At 35.0% G+C, this 21,763-nt stretch overlaps 3 protein-coding genes and 1 long non-coding RNA gene across 13 annotated transcripts in view; all 4 read left to right on the forward strand.

Annotated features, from left to right (window-relative positions):
* LOC117687796 (multiple epidermal growth factor-like domains protein 10) overlaps positions 1-1,812 on the forward strand; it is a 29,500-nt gene extending 27,688 nt beyond the window's left edge. Inside the window, exons 16-18 of one of the 3 annotated variants that reach the window (XM_066076617.1) lie at positions 221-361; positions 671-788; positions 895-1,812. In XM_066076617.1, the coding sequence (XP_065932689.1) occupies positions 221-361; positions 671-788; positions 895-1,078 (443 nt within the window). In that variant the 3' untranslated portion in view covers positions 1,079-1,812. Of the gene's footprint in view, positions 1-220; positions 362-670; positions 789-888 lie in introns of all 3 variants that reach the window. The other 2 variants (XM_066076620.1, XM_066076616.1) reach the window with 2 other exon arrangements.
* The window catches only part of LOC117687200 (multiple epidermal growth factor-like domains protein 10), a 105,592-nt gene that overhangs the window by 38,463 nt on the left and 45,366 nt on the right, over positions 1-21,763 (forward strand). The window lies entirely within an intron of this gene.
* Positions 11,175-15,936, forward strand: LOC117680717 (ATP-dependent DNA helicase PIF7). The gene is made up of 5 exons (XM_066078501.1): positions 11,175-11,924; positions 12,851-12,907; positions 13,329-14,177; positions 14,363-14,485; positions 14,773-15,936. Exons 1-5 carry the CDS (start codon positions 11,586-11,588, stop codon positions 15,934-15,936), a joined length of 2,532 nt encoding a protein of 843 aa, XP_065934573.1. The 5' UTR covers positions 11,175-11,585.
* LOC136273050 (uncharacterized) lies at positions 16,322-18,980 on the forward strand. Of its 3 annotated transcripts, none has more exons than XR_010711219.1 (5): positions 16,322-16,512; positions 16,643-16,904; positions 17,063-17,569; positions 17,818-18,028; positions 18,202-18,980. It is a non-coding gene; the product is annotated as an uncharacterized lncRNA (long non-coding RNA). The 3 variants fall into 3 exon arrangements; XR_010711216.1 differs by having other exon boundaries at positions 16,322-16,508; XR_010711217.1 differs by having other exon boundaries at positions 16,322-16,508; positions 17,063-17,192.

Raw genomic sequence — 21,763 nt, forward strand, 5'->3', positions numbered from 1 at the left:
AAGCTAATGTACTGACCGTTTAACAAGAGAGAAAAACTGATTTTAGTGGGTTTTTTTTTTCCAAAAACCAATGTATAGAATGGGCGCTATAAAAAGCTTACAAATATGGGGTTATGTATTTTTATACAATGTCGCTACCTTCATATCCCGAATGAATCACCGTTTTTTCAACCAATACCATGTACATGTATATACTCTTTATACCATTATCGTCATTTAGTATGCGATTTCGGTTCTTATGGATCTGGTTGTAATCAGGAATGCAGCACGTTTTGCAAAATATCACGTGACTGTCACCATGTCACTGGAAATTGTAAAGATGGCTGTAAAAGTGGATGGCAGGGACTTGACTGCCTAGAGGGTAAGTATGTGAATGGTGGTTTTTTTTTTTGTTTTTTTTTTTTTTGTTTGTTTGGTTTTTTTTTTGCTTTTTTTTTTACATACATCTGCATTGTTCACTAAACTAAAATAAAAATTGTCGATAAATTTTTAAATAAGAAACAATTTCTTATAATGAACAAAATTTAATCAACAAAACAATGAGCTTACGGTTTTCAAAAAGGTCGAATTATTGTGAGTTACTTCTAAAAAAAAAGTCCATGATGAATATCAACACAATGCAAGTATACTAAATGCTTCACAATCTACTACATATATTTTTCTTTTTTAGTATCAAAACTTACAGTCACTGAAAAGAAATTAACGTCAGAATTTAATGGAATCCTCAGTGCATTTTGTATCTTACTATTTGTCAATGGAGTAGTAATCACGTACTTTGCGATGAAACGGTAAGAGAAAAATCACTGCCCCGAATTTGATTGCTTTAATTACGTTATACAATTAAAAGTTGATTGATACAATTTATGATATTGCATTTTGTTTTACGAGTTTTAGGAATTCGAAAACTAGACAACCAGCAGTTCATGAATCGAACAATGCTCAAAAAGATTGTGCAGGCGAGGTATCCAACGTTTATATCAACGAAAATAATAGAAGTGAATACCAAGAGCTCGGAGAATTTAGCAAAACTGAGACATACGATACTCTTCAGGACGTAGCTCATAATCATGATATTTAGCAATTTTCAAATCGAGAAATCAAAGTTTACAAAAAGAAAAAAACCCATTGGCTACATCAACATGAAAATAAAAAAAATAAAAAAATGAACAGTTATATAATGGTCTAAACAAACACATTTTGTCCTATAAATTGCAAAACGTAATATCTAGTAAAACCAAAAGTGATTTGAATAACAAAAAAAACAGCGATTCAAAAAGACATTTGTCTCTAACCACAGAAACAGTTTCCAATGGTTATGGAACTAAAAACAGTCGCCATTTACTTGATTATCATGATGTAACATTTTTGGTAATATATACTTAGTAGTATCGCAACCATATTTCCGTTAATGTTATTTTCAAATCATCTTGAAATAAAGAACTTCGAAAAATAAATGAGCAAAGAAAAATCGTAAGCATGCCACTGTTCTGTATTTAAATATCACATTACGATGAATTATTCGAAACTATTTTGTTTAGAGAAACACGTTTTTGATTAAGGATGAACAATATTCAGTAAATGAATCTGTCCTGGTTTATAACAGCAAAATACCCAACCGATGGAATTAAGACCTTAATTCTGGATAAGATATGTATTTTATACTGTAATTTATCACTTTCGATCATGTATAGTTTGCACTGTATACATATATATACTATATAAATACTTGCTATATAATTTAACACCTATATGCAGTAAAAAAAAATCTCCGATTTTTAACGATAATGGTTTTATAGAAGCATTAATAAAAACGTATTGCCTATGTTACCTTAATTTCAATATGAGTTATAATTGATTACATGTATGTTATTAAAGAAATCAGTGTGTATACTTTTCCAAAAATGAACTACATTTTTGAGACTAAAGTTCATACTCATTCCATCAATGAAGAAATGAAGAAATGCCAACTGGAAGTATTTTTGTTGGTTTAATATAATTGTATAATTATTTATAGCTGTTATTCTATATCTCTAAGTGTAACAATTTTTCTCAAATGAAGAAAACGTATTCCTCAGGCGTATACTCTCGATTGGTTTCTGCAACAGTTGCTAGTATTTAGTCTGTTGATACATGTGACATGTTGATGTTAATAATTTCATTTTCCTGTGCAATTGTAGTGCATATTTTTCGTTTGCATCATTCACAGGCTTTAAACCGTATTTATTAATATTTTCGAAGCGTCTCATGAATACACAAAGTATATAGGTTTCGTTTTAGCCGAAAACTTGATGGGTATAGTACGCCACTGTTAACAAGAAATGACAACTTTTATCTCTGGCTTCAAAAACCTAAGGCCATTTAAGGATAAAAACATTACCTTAGAGGAGTTTTATTGCAAATTTTCGGCTGTATTAAATTAAAAAGTGCTAGATTCCATCATTAAATGTTTTAAATGCTGTCATAACACATTGTGGCCTGATTAGTAAATCTTTGTTTGGGTTTTTCATTTTTTTTAAATATGATTTATTTATATATATCAAACAATTATATTATAACAATATATTTATCTCTCAAACAAAAATAATATTTTTGTAAAAGTAAGAGTTGCTGTACTTAAGGCTTATGTGTATTGCTAAAATTCATGAAATGATTTTTATTGATTATTATTAGTAAAAGGGATGTCTTTTGTTGAAATTGGTATGCAATATGTAGGCCCCTAATGTCAAGTACATATAAATCAGAAGTAAAATGGGAAACTTGTGGCTATAACAGTTAAGTTGACTTTACATAGTGAAATTGCACGTTATAGACGGGAGGTTAACTAACGCAAAAAGTAGGTGGATGGGGCATAGTAAACTATACACTGTTAAGTTACTGACATGTGATGAGAATGTCAACTCTTTGCAGGGAATTAGCTAAGGAAGGTCTAAAAAGCTGAAAAATCGTGAAAAAATACGAAATATGAAAAAGTCAAAATCTCATAAAAAGCGGTATATAGAAAAGTTTACAGGTTTTGACTAGTAATTTCTTCAGAAATTGTCGATTGGCCTTATAAAAAGTGAATTAAAGGTAATTGTGCTAATGGGATCTTCTAGTTACAGAATTCCAAAGACATACATCCCCTGGCTACAATAAATTTTATAAAGAAAAATGCCCTGTGCCACCTTAATGTACATGTACGCTATTGCTCAGACCATTGTACTGCCCCCAATGTCAAAACCTCTGTGGATCCGACATTCGGTTTCCAAAGAAGCATGCATCCTCGCTAGCCAAGGGTTTTCGGTCCACTCTGCTCCACATTAAGTCTTCGCAGATCTCATTATGAAAATCGGTGATGTGGCAGTGCTATCTATCGAGCAACTGGAGTTGCGCCCCTTGCATTTGTACATTTTAATCGAATAATACGACGGGTGGTACACACGCTAAAGCATAAATACAACTTGAAAACATGTTGACTTGCGAAATTGGAACATTATTCATGATGCTATTAAATAGGAATAAAAGCTAGAGAAAGCAAGGAATGTTTTATTTAGAGTGTCTGTAGGAACATGTGAACAAGTCGCTGACATCTGAAATTTGATATGCATAAAATTAGGTATCGTCGTCGGTAATATTGTGGAAAAAAATAATTTAACCCTTTAAAGTCAATGACTCTAATCAAGGACGTTTATATTTACGGAATAGGCAACTTCTTCTTTCGCTATGTTTAATTTTGCTTCCGAAACTATCACGCAAGCCTTGACAAGTCTATCAATCCAATGCAGTAAAATATTTCGTTTTTGAAGTTATTTAGTTAGACCATCGTTAGGGAGGCTTCTTACTCGAGCAATAGTGCCTCAAATTTTAAAGGCACCAAATGTTTGACCAAAGATCACACGTGTGTTTCTTGAAAAGTTTTTTCACAAACGCCTGTTTCAAAACGCTTCTATTGGATTAGCTACTCGCAGTAGAAGCCAATCATAAAACGGAGTTTGTCATCGAGTTTGCCAAGAGATAATGGGTATCGGAGTGGACCGAAAACACTTGGCTAGCGAAGATGAAAACCATGCTTTAGACATCACGTCGACTTGCCAACACGCTTTGCCTAGGAAGGTCACCTACGACCGTCAACAAACACAAAAAAAAAGTTATCTTTATAATTTTACTTCCTAGTCCAAAAAAGTATTACGCACTGTTCAAATTTTGTTGTGACATTACTTTCTTAATGAGTTTTTAGCATGTTATAATACATCCCCATGTTTAATGCAACGGGGAGCTACCATTACCACAGTTTCTAGTCGGGCTTGTAACATTTAACCGTCTATGGTTGTATTTGTGCATTAGTGAGCTAAACATATGTATTAATGATGTATATGCGTGTAAGGAGTTTGCAATATTCGGTGACTTAAGGGAGATAAATAAGGTGATTAGTTCGGTTTTAGACTAAATGCGTATGGCACTTATGAATCAATCGACTGGTGTGTTCATTGTTTTGTGTACATGTAAGTGTAGTACAGTTTGTTTAGCGGTTTAAATTGACATTAAAATCCACTTTTTCCTAATGTGTTTTATGTCTCCTTTTTTTCTCTCTCTCTCTTTCTAACTCGATTAGAGCTTTTAAAAAGATGACAAATATCCTTTAACCTTTATTACGTTTCTGACTATTGTGTCCTGCTTTTTTACATCTCTTTATTTCGTTTTTTTTTTTTCCTGTTCACATTATTTCTGATACCCTATTTATGGTTTACAGGTAAATTCAACATATTATACATACACTGTGTACCGAATAGCAGATTAAATACAAGAATATTCAACAAAGTTATGTGAAAATTATGCGCAAAATACTCAGGACATCATTGTTTTCAATAGTTAAGGGTTTGTAGGCAAGTATAACTCCTTACGCCAGAGTATATTGCACATTTGGATGAAGTGGGGGAAATTGCACACTTTACTATTAGCTGTCATTCCTGCACTGCAGTATTTTTAGTAACATATACGTAGCGCATTCAGACTGAAGAGACTGATATTTTATAATTGAAGTACGGTGTACAGATTAGAGTAACTACATGCGCAATGACTTCATTCGCTTAAACACTATGTACATTGCAATATTGAATTTCATAGCAGCTCGGATATTCTTCGCAAAAGAGTCATAGCTCAATCTAAATTTGACAAGAGTTGAATTGTACTCTTTTGGTGAAACTGTGAGAGTTCAGTATTTATTCCAATTTCAAGTCATTTCAATCCTTTTTCTTTTAAAAGAAATACTTCAAATTATTAAAGTTCATAGATTTTAGTAGTCTGTGTTGTACCATATACAGTCAATAATAAACCTTTTAAATAATAAAACGCTATGTCAGGAGAACTTCATAAGTAATAAACAATCTTTAAATAATGCATAAACACATCCTAAAAAACGGTACATAAATGTAGTTCATAAAAGCAAATATTTTATTTATTTTTATTATCTTTACTATAAACTCCAAAGGATACGTACACATTATTATATAATATTACTTGATTTCATGATAACAAAAATGTCCTAAAACGACATGTTAATCAAGATATAGATGTCAACAGTTCTTTTATTTCCTGTAACGATGAATGTGTCCTATAGACAATTATTTCTACTACAAGTAGATTGTCATCCTATAGATATTCAATAATACATCGTCTTCATCTAAGATTTCCCACTCGAAACGGTTTTATATAAAGATGAAAATATATGAAAAATATATAGTGGCATGGTACACACCATTTTATAACTTTAGAAATATCTGTCTAAACGAACGCAATTTCCTATGTTATTGTTCTAGAAGACCAGTTGGTTTATTAACAATTGAAAAAAAAATTAAAGTTTAATTACGTTCCCTTGCACTCATTTGTTAGAGTATTTCATTCTTATTATCACAGATATAAGACACAAAGCAAACATTTGGGTGGGATTTTTTTTAATGTAATTGGCTTATTTGGTCGCGGTGATATAAGGAACAAAATTTGGGAGCGGCCGCAGGGTCGTCTCCCCAACAACAAACAAACGAGTGTGGCGACCCCAAAATGGGCTAAATTGTGCACTGGGTAGGTAACAAATGTCCAACGCCACTCAAAATGCAATATTGGTCAAAGTTCAAAGTTCAATCAGAGGTCAAAGTTCAATCAAAACTGCATTAAAGTGCAATCAAGTTAAATGGGTCAATATCCCATTCAATAAACAATTGTATAATTAAACATAATAATTTGCATGTATCAAAGTTACAATGATGAAAAGCGCTATTTGCGCCACAAAAGGATACACGGTTAAGAAAACACTGTTCCATTTGAGGTGGGGTTTGACGAAAGCGCCACATGCATGAACATGCATCAGCCATCAAAGGCCCTACATATTGGTGACGGCGTAACATCCCCACCTCAAATAGATACCACCGACCAGTGCCAATGAGGATGGGATTTCATTACTTGATTTTGTCGATTTTGACCCCCATTATGTGTTCAATAACCCCTTGTAAAATCGTTCCCCAACTTGGATATGTGGGTACCGTCACCATAAAAAAGTTGTATGACTGATTTTAATTTGAGGATGCTTGATGTAGGCCCCTCCAAGGCTCACCATGGTTTTAATTGCTTGGCTGTCAACTCGGGTTGGGTTTTGGTTATCCCGGGGAGGGTAGAGGACCACACAAATTTGGTTTTTGGAAATAATGTTGTACATTGAGACAGAATGGCATGTACCATGGGCAACAGCCGGTCAAGACGAGTTTTGCCAACATTTTTGGCTCTACAATGAATGACAATAATGTGAGAAGGACTTTGCAATTTGAGACCTTTGAGTTACTTGAGTTAAGGGACAAGGTCCAAAAGTTTCATGCCACTGTACCCCTGCCACCATATGTTGGCATTTGGAATGGATTGGTTGGTTCCTCCAATTCTTAGTAAGGCTGCTACTGTTGATTGTTTGATAATGGAAGATCCCAAAATCCACACATTAATTGGATCTATAACATCTGGGATTACATTTGTTTAGGAATGCAAATATTTTGTTAAAATAATGACAGATACAAATAGCCAATTAAAATGAAGATCTTAAGGGAGGGAACATGATAATTGATCGCCAACAGGTGGTGGTTAGTTGAGTGAAGGGGAATACTGAATATGCATTACCTAATGTAAGACCTGCCCGCTGCCCTTGAAAATATGAACTGCATCCTAATGAAGCTGTCCCAGAGCTATCTGTAAAAAGCTTAAGTGTTTCTTGAGAACTCCATTCGGAATCCCGGAAATATACAACCCCATTGATATTGGTCAGAAGGTCGAGCCACATTTGCATATCTAATTTCATTGCAGAGGTAATGTTAACATGGTGATAGGGTTGAACCTTACCAATCATAGCGTTATAAAAACGTCTATTGAATGCTCGACTACATGGTATAGCCCTGGCAAAGAAATTAAGTTTACCTACAATGCTCTGCAGTGAATTGAAGGTAATTGTTCTTTTCTGAATATGATGTGTGAGAATTGACACCATTTCTTGAATCTTTGGTGGTGGTATGCGAATTTGCATTTGAATTGTATCTATGACCATACCCAAGAACACAAGTGATGTTGTAGGCCCCTGTGCTTTGTCCTTATTAATGGAATCCCCATATCTGTACATAGGCTATGAAATGTGTCGACTAGCATATGACAATGGTTGGTATCGGACCGACCGGCAAAAATAAAATCATCTAGATAATGGTGGGTGGTTTCTAAACCAGATTGCCCTCTGACCAACCATTCGACGAATGTAGAAAATGTTTCAAAAACTTTACACGAAATTTAGCAGCCAAAGGGCAAAATCTTATCGAAATAGTAAGCACCCCCAAAGAACAGTCCTAGCAGTTCAAAAATCCCCAGGGTAAACGGGTATTAGCCTAAAATCACTTTTTATAACCTCTTTTGCCAACAAGGCCCCTTCCCAGTTTGCTCATGGTATTTCCGACTGTGTCAAAGGAAGTGTAGGTTACTGTTGTATCTTTAGGGTCTATGTATGTATTTATGCTGGACGACGGTGGGTAAGATAAATGTGTTATCATTCTTTAACCGCCGTCGCTTTTGGGAACTAATCCGATTGGTGAGACATGAATGTTGGGCATAGGTGGTTGTAGGAAGGGGCCAGCCATGCGTCCCTCATCCACCTCCTTAGAGATTTTTGTTTGCAAAATATCTGGGTATTGATTGGCTGATACTAAGTTGTGAGAAAAAACAGGAAGTTAGGTCCTGCATACAACAATTTAAATCCTTCCTTAAAACCAGTATCTAAAGTTTGTGCGGCTTGCCTATCTGGGTAATGTTGTAAATACTGTGAAATGGACTTAATAAGGATGGGGGTGCTTCCCAGAGACCAAAGGGTATTATTGTTTGGGGTGTCGAGGGAATTTGGCTAAGGGGTTGTTGTATTGGTAGGGGGGGTTGGCCTTGGTTTGGTGTGTTGATGTGAAATGGCCTGTTAACTTTGGTTGCTTGTGTAGGCGTACCCGATGAGCAGGTGTTTGAGGAGTGTGCATTATTACACCTAAGGCATCTGTGTACATATTGGCAGTTTGGTCTGATGCATGCGCCTTTGAAATTATAGTCGAAGCATTTATCGCTGTTTACCCTTTTGTTTGAGGTGTAAGTCTGGTTGTATCTGTGGGTCCGGGGTGCAGTGGGTGTTATGTAACTCAGGATCAACTACACCCCAATATGTGTTTTGGTTAATGGAGACCCTAAGGCGGTACTGTTCGTCATATATGAGCCAGGCCTGTGATTTCTAGCTTCCTAGCCTAATGTAATGCATGTACTTTAAGAATTGTTGTATTTTTTTCTGGATGTGCTGCTGTGTAAATGCTCATGAAGATAATGAATGCATCTGTCCAACGATCAATGTTTTGAATTTTGTGCTGAGATTTAGTTTGGCCAATAAATTGGCCGGTTGCATCTATTGCAAGAGTGGATGAAACATGAGATTTGTTTGGGTCCCTAACGAGCAATGTCCCCAAGTTAATGTATTTACCAGATATGATCTTATCCCTAGTGCTAGGGTCAACATAGTATCCCAGCGAAAATTGAGTAGACCCTACAGGTAAGGGCGAGGTTGTGTGGTTTGAGTCAGGGGAAGAAGAGTTAAATTACCTGTGGGCACAGGTGGCTCAGTGACCGGTATTGGGCAAACGCTCGTTGTGGGCGCCTGTGGCGCTGACTGTTCAACTGGGCTTGTAAGTGCTTGTGGGGTTGCCGCCTGCACTACTGTCTGGGGCTCATCCCTATCCGCGGCGTGGAGTCGAGTCGCCTGGACGTCCGCTCTGTGGGGGCTGGCCTTGCTGGCCTTGACTTAGTCTTAGGCATAGTTTGCGTTGATGGTATTACCATAAAAATAAATAAACAATTGTTAAATTATTTTAAATGAGAGAGTGTCTAACTAAACAACTAAAAAGTAAATAAACTACTGACACGTAATCAAAAAGAAGCGTGGCCAGATAGCCCACGTTGTAACAATGAATATGGCTTGGTACAGGTCACAGTAAAACAATTTGGGTGAAAGACAACAATCCGATAAAATAAACTGTCATCTTCAAATCCCAACAATGAATACTGATTTAAAGTTAGCGTATACAAAGAGATGTAAAAATCCTGAATGTTGTTTTAAGAAATTGTTAGGCAAATACTGATGATTTAACCCTACCAGTTTGTATGACTTGAAGATTGAAAAGGAGGATATGACGAAATATAGAAAAGTACTTAGTAAAAAACTATTTTGGAACCCGGATAAATCCGGGATGAGCATGGAAAGTATACTGAGATAAATGCGCATATTCTGAGACTGCACTTTAATATGCGCTAATATTTACATTTTCAAGTGTCTTTGCCTGTGATAACACTACGTATCGATTTTGTACCAAGTAACCCATAACTTCAATTGACGCCAAATTGTGGCTTAAATTGCTTCTTTATATTTAAATAATTAATCATACGATGGCTTAACATTATATAAATATTAGTAGTAAGGAATCGATCTTTGAATATGATGAGGTCATAATTTCAGTCGTGGCGTGATCAAATCTATCATAAAGCCCTTCGGGCTTTATTGGATTTGATCACGCCCCGACCAAAATTATCACCTTAAAATACTGAAAGAATGATTCCTTATTCCTTAAATAACTATGTACAACGAAACGATAATGTTAGAAAACATTTTCTTCCTTATTTTCCTGAACTTCAATTAGCTATCACACAGCGATTCAGAAATGTGTAACTCAACCCCTGTGCAAGAGATAACTTGTAGCAAATTAAAATTGACACTTATCTGTTAGAAAGCTTGCATGCGTAATGTTCTAAATGGTTTACATGGAATGCTTCCGAACAGCTCTAGTTGCTTTCTACATGTTTTATTATACTTCCTATTTGGTAAATACGTTCAAGAATGGCCTCACTGTGTGTGTTTCTTGGATTTGTTACGTTATCCCATGCCTTTGGTGAGTTAAATGTGTTTTAGATACTTAATAACAGAGAACAGAGTAGATAAGTAAAGCATATCGCTATGTGTTTATGTGGAAATGAACTGCATACTAATGCAAATATTTTAATATACGGGAATCCACGACATTTTTGTGTGTCTACACAGTTTGAGTATTTCGGCCTGTTCCTTTTATGACCTATCTTTTTTTTTAAATCGTGGTGTAGATTTTCATAACTCAGGGAGTATCACTCATTTTAAAGAATTGTGTGTTTGAAAAAGCAATTATTATAAGATATCTTGATTACATTACAAAACGATATTCAATGTGAATAATTAAACCTATATAGTAATGACCCAGCTCACTGATTAGTCGTTGCCCTATGTTTTAATCAGCCAATGTTAAGAAACATAGCTGTTGTGACATATGATCAATGACAAACACAAAATCATTGACAAGTTTCAACATACCCAGTCACTGCCTATTACAGGTGCACATAAACCTGTATTTCTATATATAGAGTTTTACTTCCTGGTCAAAAATGTATTACAACAATGCTTCCACTGCCTTATGTTTTCTTTTCTATTTATGATTTTCTTTCTTTTTTAATTTAGAGCTTGTTATGTGTATTTTGCGGTGATTCCTTTGATTATGTTTAATTTAAGATATTATATATTTGTAATCATAGGTGCCTAAATATTATAACATTTAAAAATAAATTAGAACAATCAAACACAGGCACCTGACGTCATATATTTTTCTCATAATAAAAATAATACACCGCTTACCTAATAATACACAAGGTACCCATCCCCGCCATCTTGGATTTTTTTAAAACTGTCACATCGCCGTGAATTTTCGCTTATAACTCAGCGGTAACATTTTTCTGCGATCATCTCCGCCGTCCGATCGGTCACTCGATTTATTAGCTTACTGCTGATTCAACCAAAACGGCCCATAACATCGTTTATTAATAAAAATATCTCCTCATTCTGCATCTACTGCTGCTGATTTGCGACAAAAGGCTAAAGGGTGGACGGAAGTTGACATCTGTATGTAAATGGGGATTCCCTTCTTAAATCTGATTGGTTAACAGATACACTTGCGTGACGTTGAAGTATTGCGGGAAAAACAGCCATGTTGAACTACGAACAATCACAGGCCTTAGAATTTATCAAAAGTGGACACAGTTGTGTCGTTTTGGGGCAAGCAGGGACTGGGAAATCATATCTTATAAAAGAAACGCTCAAGAAACTTAATAACAAAAACGTTTCTGTTACTGCAAGCACGGGACTTGCAGCCCGACAGTTCACGGGAGCCACAACTATTCACCATTGGGCTGGACTAATGGATGGGAGATTTGAAAACCAGCATCTTTTGCGTATTATAAGTGAAGAAACTCGAAACAGAATTAAAACGTGTAACGTTTTGATTATCGATGAAATCAGCATGATCAGTCGGAAAGTTTTTGAGCAGGTGCGTGTGATTTTCTTAAAGCTATATACAGATGTTGCAAAAATTCATAAGTGCATTCTGTTAGCGGATGTTAGTATATATCATGGTGTAACTAGAGAATGAATATATCAACCAAACAGCATATATAAGAAACAACATATATTATATTTTTATATAGATATTTAGTTATATATTAAGTTTTATATGTTTATCATGGTTTATTGTTGTTCACTAATTTAATCAAGGGCCCAACCCTCTATTGCATAATGTAAACAAATTATTTATCATTTTCAAAATGCACATAATAGAAAACCACAGGCAACTGACGTTTTATAATTTTCTCATAATAAAAATAAATACCATGTTTCTAATAATACACTGTATCACAGGCACCTGACGTTACACATTTTTCTCATAATAAAAATAAATACCCTATATCTAATAATACACGTGTATTACATGTATTAGATATAGGGTATTTATTTTTATTATGAGAAAAATGTATAACGTCAGGTGCCTGTGCACTGTATGTATGTATTATTAGATACAGGGTATTTTTTTATTATGAGAAAAATATTTAACGTCGGGTACGTGCCTGTGCTTGAACGGGATAGTCTAGGTTCCTTTTGATTTTAATTTTACACAGCCTCATTTCCGGTAATATCGATAATTGTTATAATTTCTGAAATCATGTGAATAAACAAAACATGATTGACTAATTGATACCTAAGGAAAGCCCAGTTACAGTACTTAACTGTTTCACATCAAAATACGGTTTGTGTTTAGATTACTTGAGGCAAGATTCTAATACTGATATTTTGAGCTCAAGCCCACCAAACTATTTTGTTAATATGGTTTATTTTGTTGTATCTTTTATTATTTAGTGCATTTTTCAAGCTACCAAAAAAAAAAAAATACCTATAAGATTATGCATCTTTTTTTTTCAGCTTGAGTTTATCTGTAGATCAGTTAAAGATCCCAGTCTTTATTTTGGTGGATTGCAGGTTAGTATGGAAATCTTTTAAACATGCAGGCCTACGGGAGCTGGGAGGGCACATTTGTCCAAAAAATATTAGACTGTAGAATTCTTATATCCTAATTTCAATTACACCTCGATAGCATTTTAGCTCATCTTAATTTTGAGTTAAAAATCTTAAACAGCTTCCCAAAGGCCTGAAATTTAATAAGGTTGTAAAAACATTTACATGTACCACATATTACTGGCCTAAGACCAATTCTCACAAAGTTCCATTTCTCGCCACAATGTAATTTCATGTGCTGATTAATGCAGTTTCAATGCACTGGCGAGAAATGCTACTATAGATGAGAATTACTCCTGGGTCAGTAGAATTTTTCACTATTTCTTCCCATTGGAGACACAACATTTGAAGCTTCACAATTGAATGAACTTTTTAACTATAATAGGTTGTCTGTGTTGGTGATTTTTTCCAATTACCACCAGTTCCAAATGACATCTACAGGGATCCGGGAGATCACGCATTTGCTTCAGATACATGGAGAAAGACTGTTCCACACATTATTACACTCAAAACTGTTATTCGCCAGAGTGACAAAGACCTGATCTTAGCCATCAATGAATTAGAACGGGGGGTTCCAAGTCATCAAACTAACCAGCTGATGCTTGCACTAGAGAGACCCTTGTCAAGAAACAATCCATGTGTTCTCTTTGGAACAAATTTTGAAGTGGATTGCTTTAACATGACAGAACTACACAAAATGCAAGGAGAATCAACAAGCTACGTTGCCGAAGAAGAAGGCGAACAAAAATATCTCCGCAAGATGAATGCAAATAAGGTTCTTCTTCTTAAAGAAGGTGCTCCAGTAATGCTGATTAGGAACCTTTCTGACACTTTAGTCAATGGTTTACTTGGCACTGTTTTCAAGTTGGAAGATGATGGGCCCACTGTGAAGTTTGAAGACAAAATAATAAAATTAAGCAAAGTGACATTTAGTGTGTATGACCCTTCTCAATGTATTACAGTAGCTGAAAGAAAACAATATCCAATATGTTTGGCTTTTGCCATGACTGTCCATAAATCTCAGGGATTAACTTTGCCCTGTGTTATTGTTGACTGTAAAAACATATTCCAGGCAGGTCAGATAGGTGTTGCTGTTGGACGTTCAACAGACCGTGAAGGACTCTGCATCAAGAACTACGATCCCAAATGCAGCAAGCAGCACCCTCAGGCTGTGAATGATTACTGTGCATCGTCAGGAGCTCCTGCTTTAGAAGATTTATCTTGCTGCCGAAAAGTATGTGCATATCTGTTTAATTATTACATAATTATGTTATCATTCTTTTTTTAGGATGTTTCATGCTTTAATAAACATTAAATGATAGATCGTGAGATTTTTTTTAAAGTATTGAATTGATGTGTCTATAAAGAAATAATGTCAAATTTATAATATGTCTTATTTAATTTTTATTATTTTTACAGGTGTTTGAAGATGACATATTTGAAGAGGAATTCTTTCCTACCTGTGATATATATGTAGCTGAAAATTCTGATGAGTCTGACTTTGATGAAGATGACATTAAAATGATGGAAGAGCTAGAAAGGGTTAGCACAATGCTTTTAATTTTGATTACTTTTCAAATCATGAAATCATTTTAGAATCTGCAATATCAATTTTATACATGAATCATTAATGCTAATATTTTGAACATTTTTTGAATCAATAGACACTAACAATAATTAACAGATATATATGAATGTGAATGGGATTGAAAGAAACTTGTTGCAACTTAAAATTACCACTGCATGATACAGGACATTTTAAATACCATATCCCCCCCCCAAGGAAAAATAATTTAGTCAGGCATTTGCATTCCATATATACATTTCAGGTTGAGAGCACAAGCACAAATACAAGTGATGGTCAAGGTCATCAACAGGATACAAGACGTTTGCTCAATGAAATGAGGGCTCCATACCCTTTATCAGACAAACAGAAGGGACTGAATGCTGACATAGATTATATTGAGGGGAAATTCCATCTATTTGTGGATTTTGTGAAAATTTTGTCACAAAAGATAGAATTAATGAAGAATGAGCATTGTAGTACTTCTCAAACAGTGAAAAATTGGAATTCATTTTATTCGAGCTATCATACCTTTATGCAGTCTCCGGAATACAATGCGTTATGCAAATCTCTTTTTCAAAGTCGAAATGTTAATTACTTACTCTGTGGAAGTATTGCTACAGCTGTTCGAAAGAACATCATTACATCACAGACACCTAAAGAGTCAGACCAGCTCAAAACATCTTGTGATATATGTATATCTGACTTTGCACATGGCAAAATACGTTATGTTGGGGGTCGTGCTGTGGCAAAAGTGAAGTATCATAATACTAACTTGGTGCGAAATGACTTGAGAAATTTTGGGCAAATCTACAACCAACAAGCAAAAGTTAAAGTTTCATTGCTTCAAACCACTATTGTTTCTCAAACTGATGTTGAATGCTCTAAGTATTCTCGCAGTATAATTGATGTCAAAAGAAAACAAAATTTGTCATGTGGCCTTACAAACATATCAGACAATACATTTGAATTTTTCTTGGAATTAGAGAAAATTCGAATTCCTTTATATAGTGAAGATCAACTTAGGATTCATGGACAGAACATGCTGCAGCATATTCACTCGACAGTACTTAAGAACGAAAAATTGTTCAGTTTATGGACTAGTTTATTTTCTAAACTGCAGACCAGTATGTTTACTTTAGATTCAGATTCAGATGATTGTTCTTTGATAGTGTCTGACATGATAGATGGAGCTTCAGCAATAGTCTGTTTATTTGAAGACATTGTGCAATCCTACTTGAGAGTCACAGACTCCGAATACCGGAAAAAACTTTTAGAAGATATCGGACAAAAGAAATCTATGGAGCTTAGAAAAAAGGTTTTAACAAAAGGAAAAGCTCAAACCTCCACAACAAATACGGACATTTCCATTGATGCTTTGCTTAAAACTACATGTTCAAACAGAGAAGCGTATCATTTAAAACTTTAGGCCGCTTTACTTGAAAATTCAGGAATACTAAATACATTTAAGAAGAAAGAACTGTTAATTTTGGGAAAGTTTTACAACACTAAGCTAAAGCAATCTGACAAGAAGGAAGTTCAGTGTGATATTTTAAGGAATGCTATTTTGAAATCTGAGAAGATGCCAAATCCAGATGTTGAGTTGAGTCTCTGAGGTCCTCAGTTATTGTCAATCTTAGTAAGGTAAACTATGTAATATTCAATTTTACCAAAGCTTCAAATAAGAATAATTAAGATAAATAATGCAACAAATTAATTTATGTATTTAATGAATTTTATCAGTTTTGTTAAGATTTTTATTGGTTTTGTTTTATGTTCAGATTATTGCACAGCTGTTTGAACGGAAAGGCTGATCCTCCATGGGTGTTTGATTTCCTTCTTGCAGCATTTGATTTTTTGGAAACTAAATTCTGGCAAAGGGTAATGCTATTTGTTGCAGTACAGTATTGCTGATAATTTGGATTGCTCCCAGCACCGTGATGGAGCCCCCTTTGCTGAGAAAATATATTTTCCACAATATCGCTGTTGATGAATCCAGGGGTAAGTATGTAATTTATATCATTCACAACAATTGTACATAATTTTTGAAATCCATACAGAAGAACCTTTAAGTCTTCTCGTGTTTCATGTGACATCAAGTTTTTTACATCTGAAGTATCTTTTTCCCACTGAAGAAAGAAGAGAAGGGCACTTGAAAGATGTTCAAGGCGTTCATCCTTCAGGTCTGCAATGGGACGTCGATCATGAAATATGGCAATCAAACGACTAGTCTGCTCCAGTAATTTGATGGGCCCATCACAGAGGGAAGCTGCGGAGGAATTTTCACACAAACTTTCCTTGAACTGTTTCATGAGATGCAGCATATCTGAATTGAGACATTCCTCAGCAAGGTGATTTCTCATCTTCTCAGCCTGGTTTGGATGAAGATGTTGAGAGGTAAGTTTTTGATGGATAGAGAGACCATGCTTTTTATCCCAGTCATAGGCATCAATAAATGTTTTCCATGTTGTTACACACCCATCAATCTTTAGAAGTCTTGTGTGCCATTTACATGTACCACTGCTCAGAATATTGTTCCTGATTTTTTTAAACAGGTGTGATGGGTCTGCAATGAAGACTACTGGATGGGCATCACAGAATGGATTAAAGCCAGCCATGTCAGATGATGGTGATGGAAAATGCATATTTATGAAAGATCTGTTGTTAGATGCGCCATCTAAAGAGGTATAAATCACATGGAACCCCCATTGTTCAAGTGCCTGGACTACATCCCAAAACATTGTATATATTTGTGGCGCATTGGCTTGAGTGGTGGGATAGTGGGCAACAAGAAAGCGGAAACCTGTCAGGCCATGAAACATAAATTGAATGACATGGTTTGCCATTTGGTATTTAGAGGACTGCAATTGGTTACCCTCATCTCCCAAATCAGGCATTCCTACAAATTTGCTAGATCCCCCATGACGTTTTATCTGTATGTCTTCTTGTATGGCCATTTCATCCAAAATTAGGCCTCCATAGTAACCTTCATGTGGAATGTTATCATTTTTTGCCTGCATAAACATCCACTGAAGCATGGTGTCATTCACCCCAGGAGTTTGGTAAACAGAGTTTTTATATTTAGATAATGTGTTTACACATGGTAGAATTAACTTTTTACTGAAACATAGTTGTTCATAAGCCCTGGGACTTCTTGTCCAAATAGATAATGCTAACTGCATAATGTCAAAATCCCATTTCCTAGATTTCACACTGCTGACACTTGAATTCATTAGTTGGGATTTTATTAGTGCAAGTTGTCCCTCTACTAAATATGGTGCCACCTGTTTAAGATAGTTCACTATTTCAGTTGGGGTGTTCAGAATACTGTTGATGGCTGAAGATGGTGGAGGAAGAGACGGAGGAGGAGGAGGTGGAAATGGTGGTTTTTCTATGGGCAGTTCTGGTTCATCAGAATCCTTGTGTCGCATACTTTTACAGTGATGACATGTGATGGTTTCCCTTTTAGAATTCAATGGCAACACTTTGATGCACTGTGGAGAGTATGCAGTACAGTTATGGTGAGCATTTGTTTGTAGAATGATGTTCTCTTTATTTTCTTTGGAAGTCAGTTTTGCGTCTACTCCCTCACAGAAGCGAAAAGATTTAAGCAAGCAAAAAAATGAATTGACTTTAAGGAAATTCAGATCAATCTTGTCAAGGTCTTTCAATGTTTTTATTTTATTTCCAACAGATATCTGAATAGACCCATCCTCATGGATCATCACCTCCATCAAGACTTTGAAACCATTGCAAATCAGCGAGGTGTCTCTTCCATAGACAGCTGAGGTGGATGAACTCCGTATTAGGAAAAAATCCTCCGGAATGTACTTTGAAATGCTCTGCAAGTTTGCAGGAATAAGAACACAAGAACGGGTAGCCATTCCCTTGTAAACGTGCAGTCTTTGTGACCAGTTGCCCTTTTGACGTATTCTTTCTTTTTTTACCCCCTTAAATGTACTTGAAACAAGTCGACCAATCAGTATGGCAACATCTTTTTGTTGGCCAAAATGTTTGCGGAAAGTTTCTACTACATCTTCTACTGGTACAAATGAATCTTTATCTTCAATGTAATGCTGATGCAACCTGCATGTTAAAAATTATGAGGTTACTTATTTATGTAAAATAGTTTGAAAATAATTGTACTTGTGTCAAAAACTAGTTGTATAGTTGTATATGGAAAAATTAAAGGTGTTCACGCATTGTTACTCTGTACAGCCTTATAATGTCAACAACAAATTAGGAAATTCCATACAGTATCTTTATAATTAAGTACATGTAGTGAAGTGTCAACTAAAACAGAAGGAAATCTTGAAAGAATTTTTTTTTATTTTTCAAAATACCAATCAGCATACGGTAATTGATTTAAAATTTGGGGTATATTGTAGATTTCAAAGAACTATGTTGTACATGTAATATGATCAAAGCTAACATGGCAATATTGATTTGAAATTAAAATTGTGTAATTTTGAATCTTTAACACTTTATTTCATCTAAACAGCAGGCTAATGCTACATGCATATTTATTTAAATCAAATTATTTTGGGAATAGAAATGTACATGCACGTTGTTCAATATACATTTACATTGTTCAATGTACATGTTGTTCAATGTACATTGTTCAGTGTACATGTACATTGTTTAATGTACATTGTTTGGGAAGAAATATTTTGTATCACAGTGACCTTCCAGTATGTTCATGTCGTTTATTGAAAGTTATTAATGGTAACAGCCTGCCATAACACCTAGACAAATTCCCTTATGGTCTCGGTCTCACTTTTTCACACTACCGGCCCCAGGGCCATAAAACTTAGACGAGCTCACTTGATCTGTCTCACTTCTCAACAATATGTTCTTTTTGTAAAAGGTGAGACTTGGATCAGAAGTGAACTCGTCTAAGTTTTATGGCCCAGGAGCCTGGTATATGCTTTTTGTAAAGTTAGACTAGGATCAAAATTGACTTCGACAAAGTTTGTGGCCCAAAAGTTAGGTCCCGGGGCCATAAAACTTAGATGAGCTCACTTTTGATCTTAGTCTTAATTTTCCACTTTAATTACTTGCTTGCTATATAGTCTTTAATGTAAAATGAGCTCTTCAAAGTTTTATGGCCCCCAGGTATATATGCACATTTTCAAAATGTTATAAATGTAATTATTAATAGATCGTATTTATTTTAAAAGATTGTTTTATAGTAAAATCAATGTATGAAATAAAAGTTCATTGGATTAATTAGCTTATATGTGCCAGTTGAATGATATGTGATAAAATGCAGGAATTTATGTGTTGAACAACTCAGCAGAAGCCCAAAAATGTTCACCTGGCTTTTCTAATGGTACTTGCATGACTTAACAGGAGTGGGGGGGGGGGGGTCACAGGCACCTGACGTCATATTTTTTCTCACAATAAAAAAAATCAGCGATAACGTCAGGTGCCTGTTGGGTGTGTCTCTAGGTTCTCCACATTTTTGCAATGGGTATTTATATATATATATATATATATATATATACAATTGCGTTGTTTAGACCCCCCCCCCCAATACCTGGAAAGAAAAAAAGCTAGATCTACTTGAATGCTTATGCTTTTAAATATTTTTGTCCTTAAAATTACAGTCCCTCTCACCCCATTAAACAAGCTTCTACCTAATAAATCATCAAGTGTCCGAGTTGCAACCATTAATACGTAGATTTTGTATGTTTGTGTGTATATGTACGGGCACCTGTCAATTATAAATTATAATTCTCTTATATTACGAGAAAAATAATATCGTCAGACGCCCGTGTGTACTTTGTGTATATAATTACATACAGGAACATGTTATTATAACTCATAATTACCAGTAAAAGTTATCCACTTCCATCGTTTCTTATTTGCACGCAATACAGAATTCAAAAATGACCGCCATTTGAATATGCATAATAGTATTTTATTAGGGAAAAAATGCACCAATCAGAAAAGGGATATCCCAAAAGATGACGCAAAGATGTCAACTTCCGTCCACCCTTTAGCCTTTTGTCGCAAATCAGCAGCAGCAGATGCAGAATGAGGAGATATTTTTATTAATAAACGATGTTATGGGCCGTTTTGGTTGAATCAGCAGTAAGCTAATAAATCGAGTGACCGATCGGACGGCGGAGATGATCGCAGAAAAATGTTACCGCTGAGTTATAAGCGAAAATTCACGGCGATGTGACAGTTTTAAAAAAATCCAAGATGGCGGGGATGGGTACCTTGTGTATTATTAGGTAAGCGGTGTATTATTTTTATTATGAGAAAAATATATGACGTCAGTTGCCTGTGCAATCAAACTATGATGCCTTTGTACATTATTTAGTGACATGTATGTGAAAACCTTCCCACGCGGGGGTGTTAAGGAAGCATATGGATTCTGAGTTACATGTAATTCCGTGAAATCACAAATCCTAGTTATTATGTACATATTCAAATATCCAAGCAACGAAACGTAGACCAAAAACAATTTAAAAATACTGAAGACAATTTTTTTTCTTCCAGAAATTAGTTTGTATTACGTAGATTTACACATTGATGACGTCATGACTAAAAGTTGAATGTCGTGTGAATTTGATCAGAAAGCACTGTAAACATATTCAAAATATAACTAATCTAAGAACTCTAATAAAGTATTGTGGTGTGATTTATTGAGAGTTGAACATAAGAATACTGGGGAAGATGTTAGTTTTATCAATCATTCGCTGAAAGGTATGTAAATTTGCTTTTATATCTCGGCCAGGCTTTCCTCTGTCGTTGTTTACGATATAAAAATCCGACTAGAACAACACTACCCCGTATATATTGAACTTGAAATTTTATACGTATCGCTAGTTTGATCAATGTTTAAATTGAAAAGTGCTGCTAGAATCCCATGTTGTGTGTTGTTTTGATGCAATTTGCCGTTTTCCGTGCAAACTTTATAAAAGTTGGGAAGGTTTAACGAGAACCGGAAAAATAACTTTTTAATAAGGAAAAAAATAGAACTCTAGCTGCAGTTTTGATTAAACTGAGATGTTTTGCCTTCACTTGGTATGTTTATTTTGTTTTGGAAACTGCGGGGTAGTGTTGTTCGATCTCATTTTATGTTAAGGAATATACGTAAGCTATTTATAATTGTCACGTGATAATGCACCAATGTGGCAGTAATGTACTACCCGATTTTATTGCAGTGACATCTATTTTTAAGGATAATTCTAAGTTTTTGATCTTATTCAAAATAATTATTTAATTTCACGATTTTGAATATG

The sequence above is a fragment of the Magallana gigas genome, chromosome 1 (assembly GCF_963853765.1).
Source record: "Magallana gigas chromosome 1, xbMagGiga1.1, whole genome shotgun sequence".
NCBI lineage: Eukaryota > Metazoa > Mollusca > Bivalvia > Ostreida > Ostreidae > Magallana > Magallana gigas.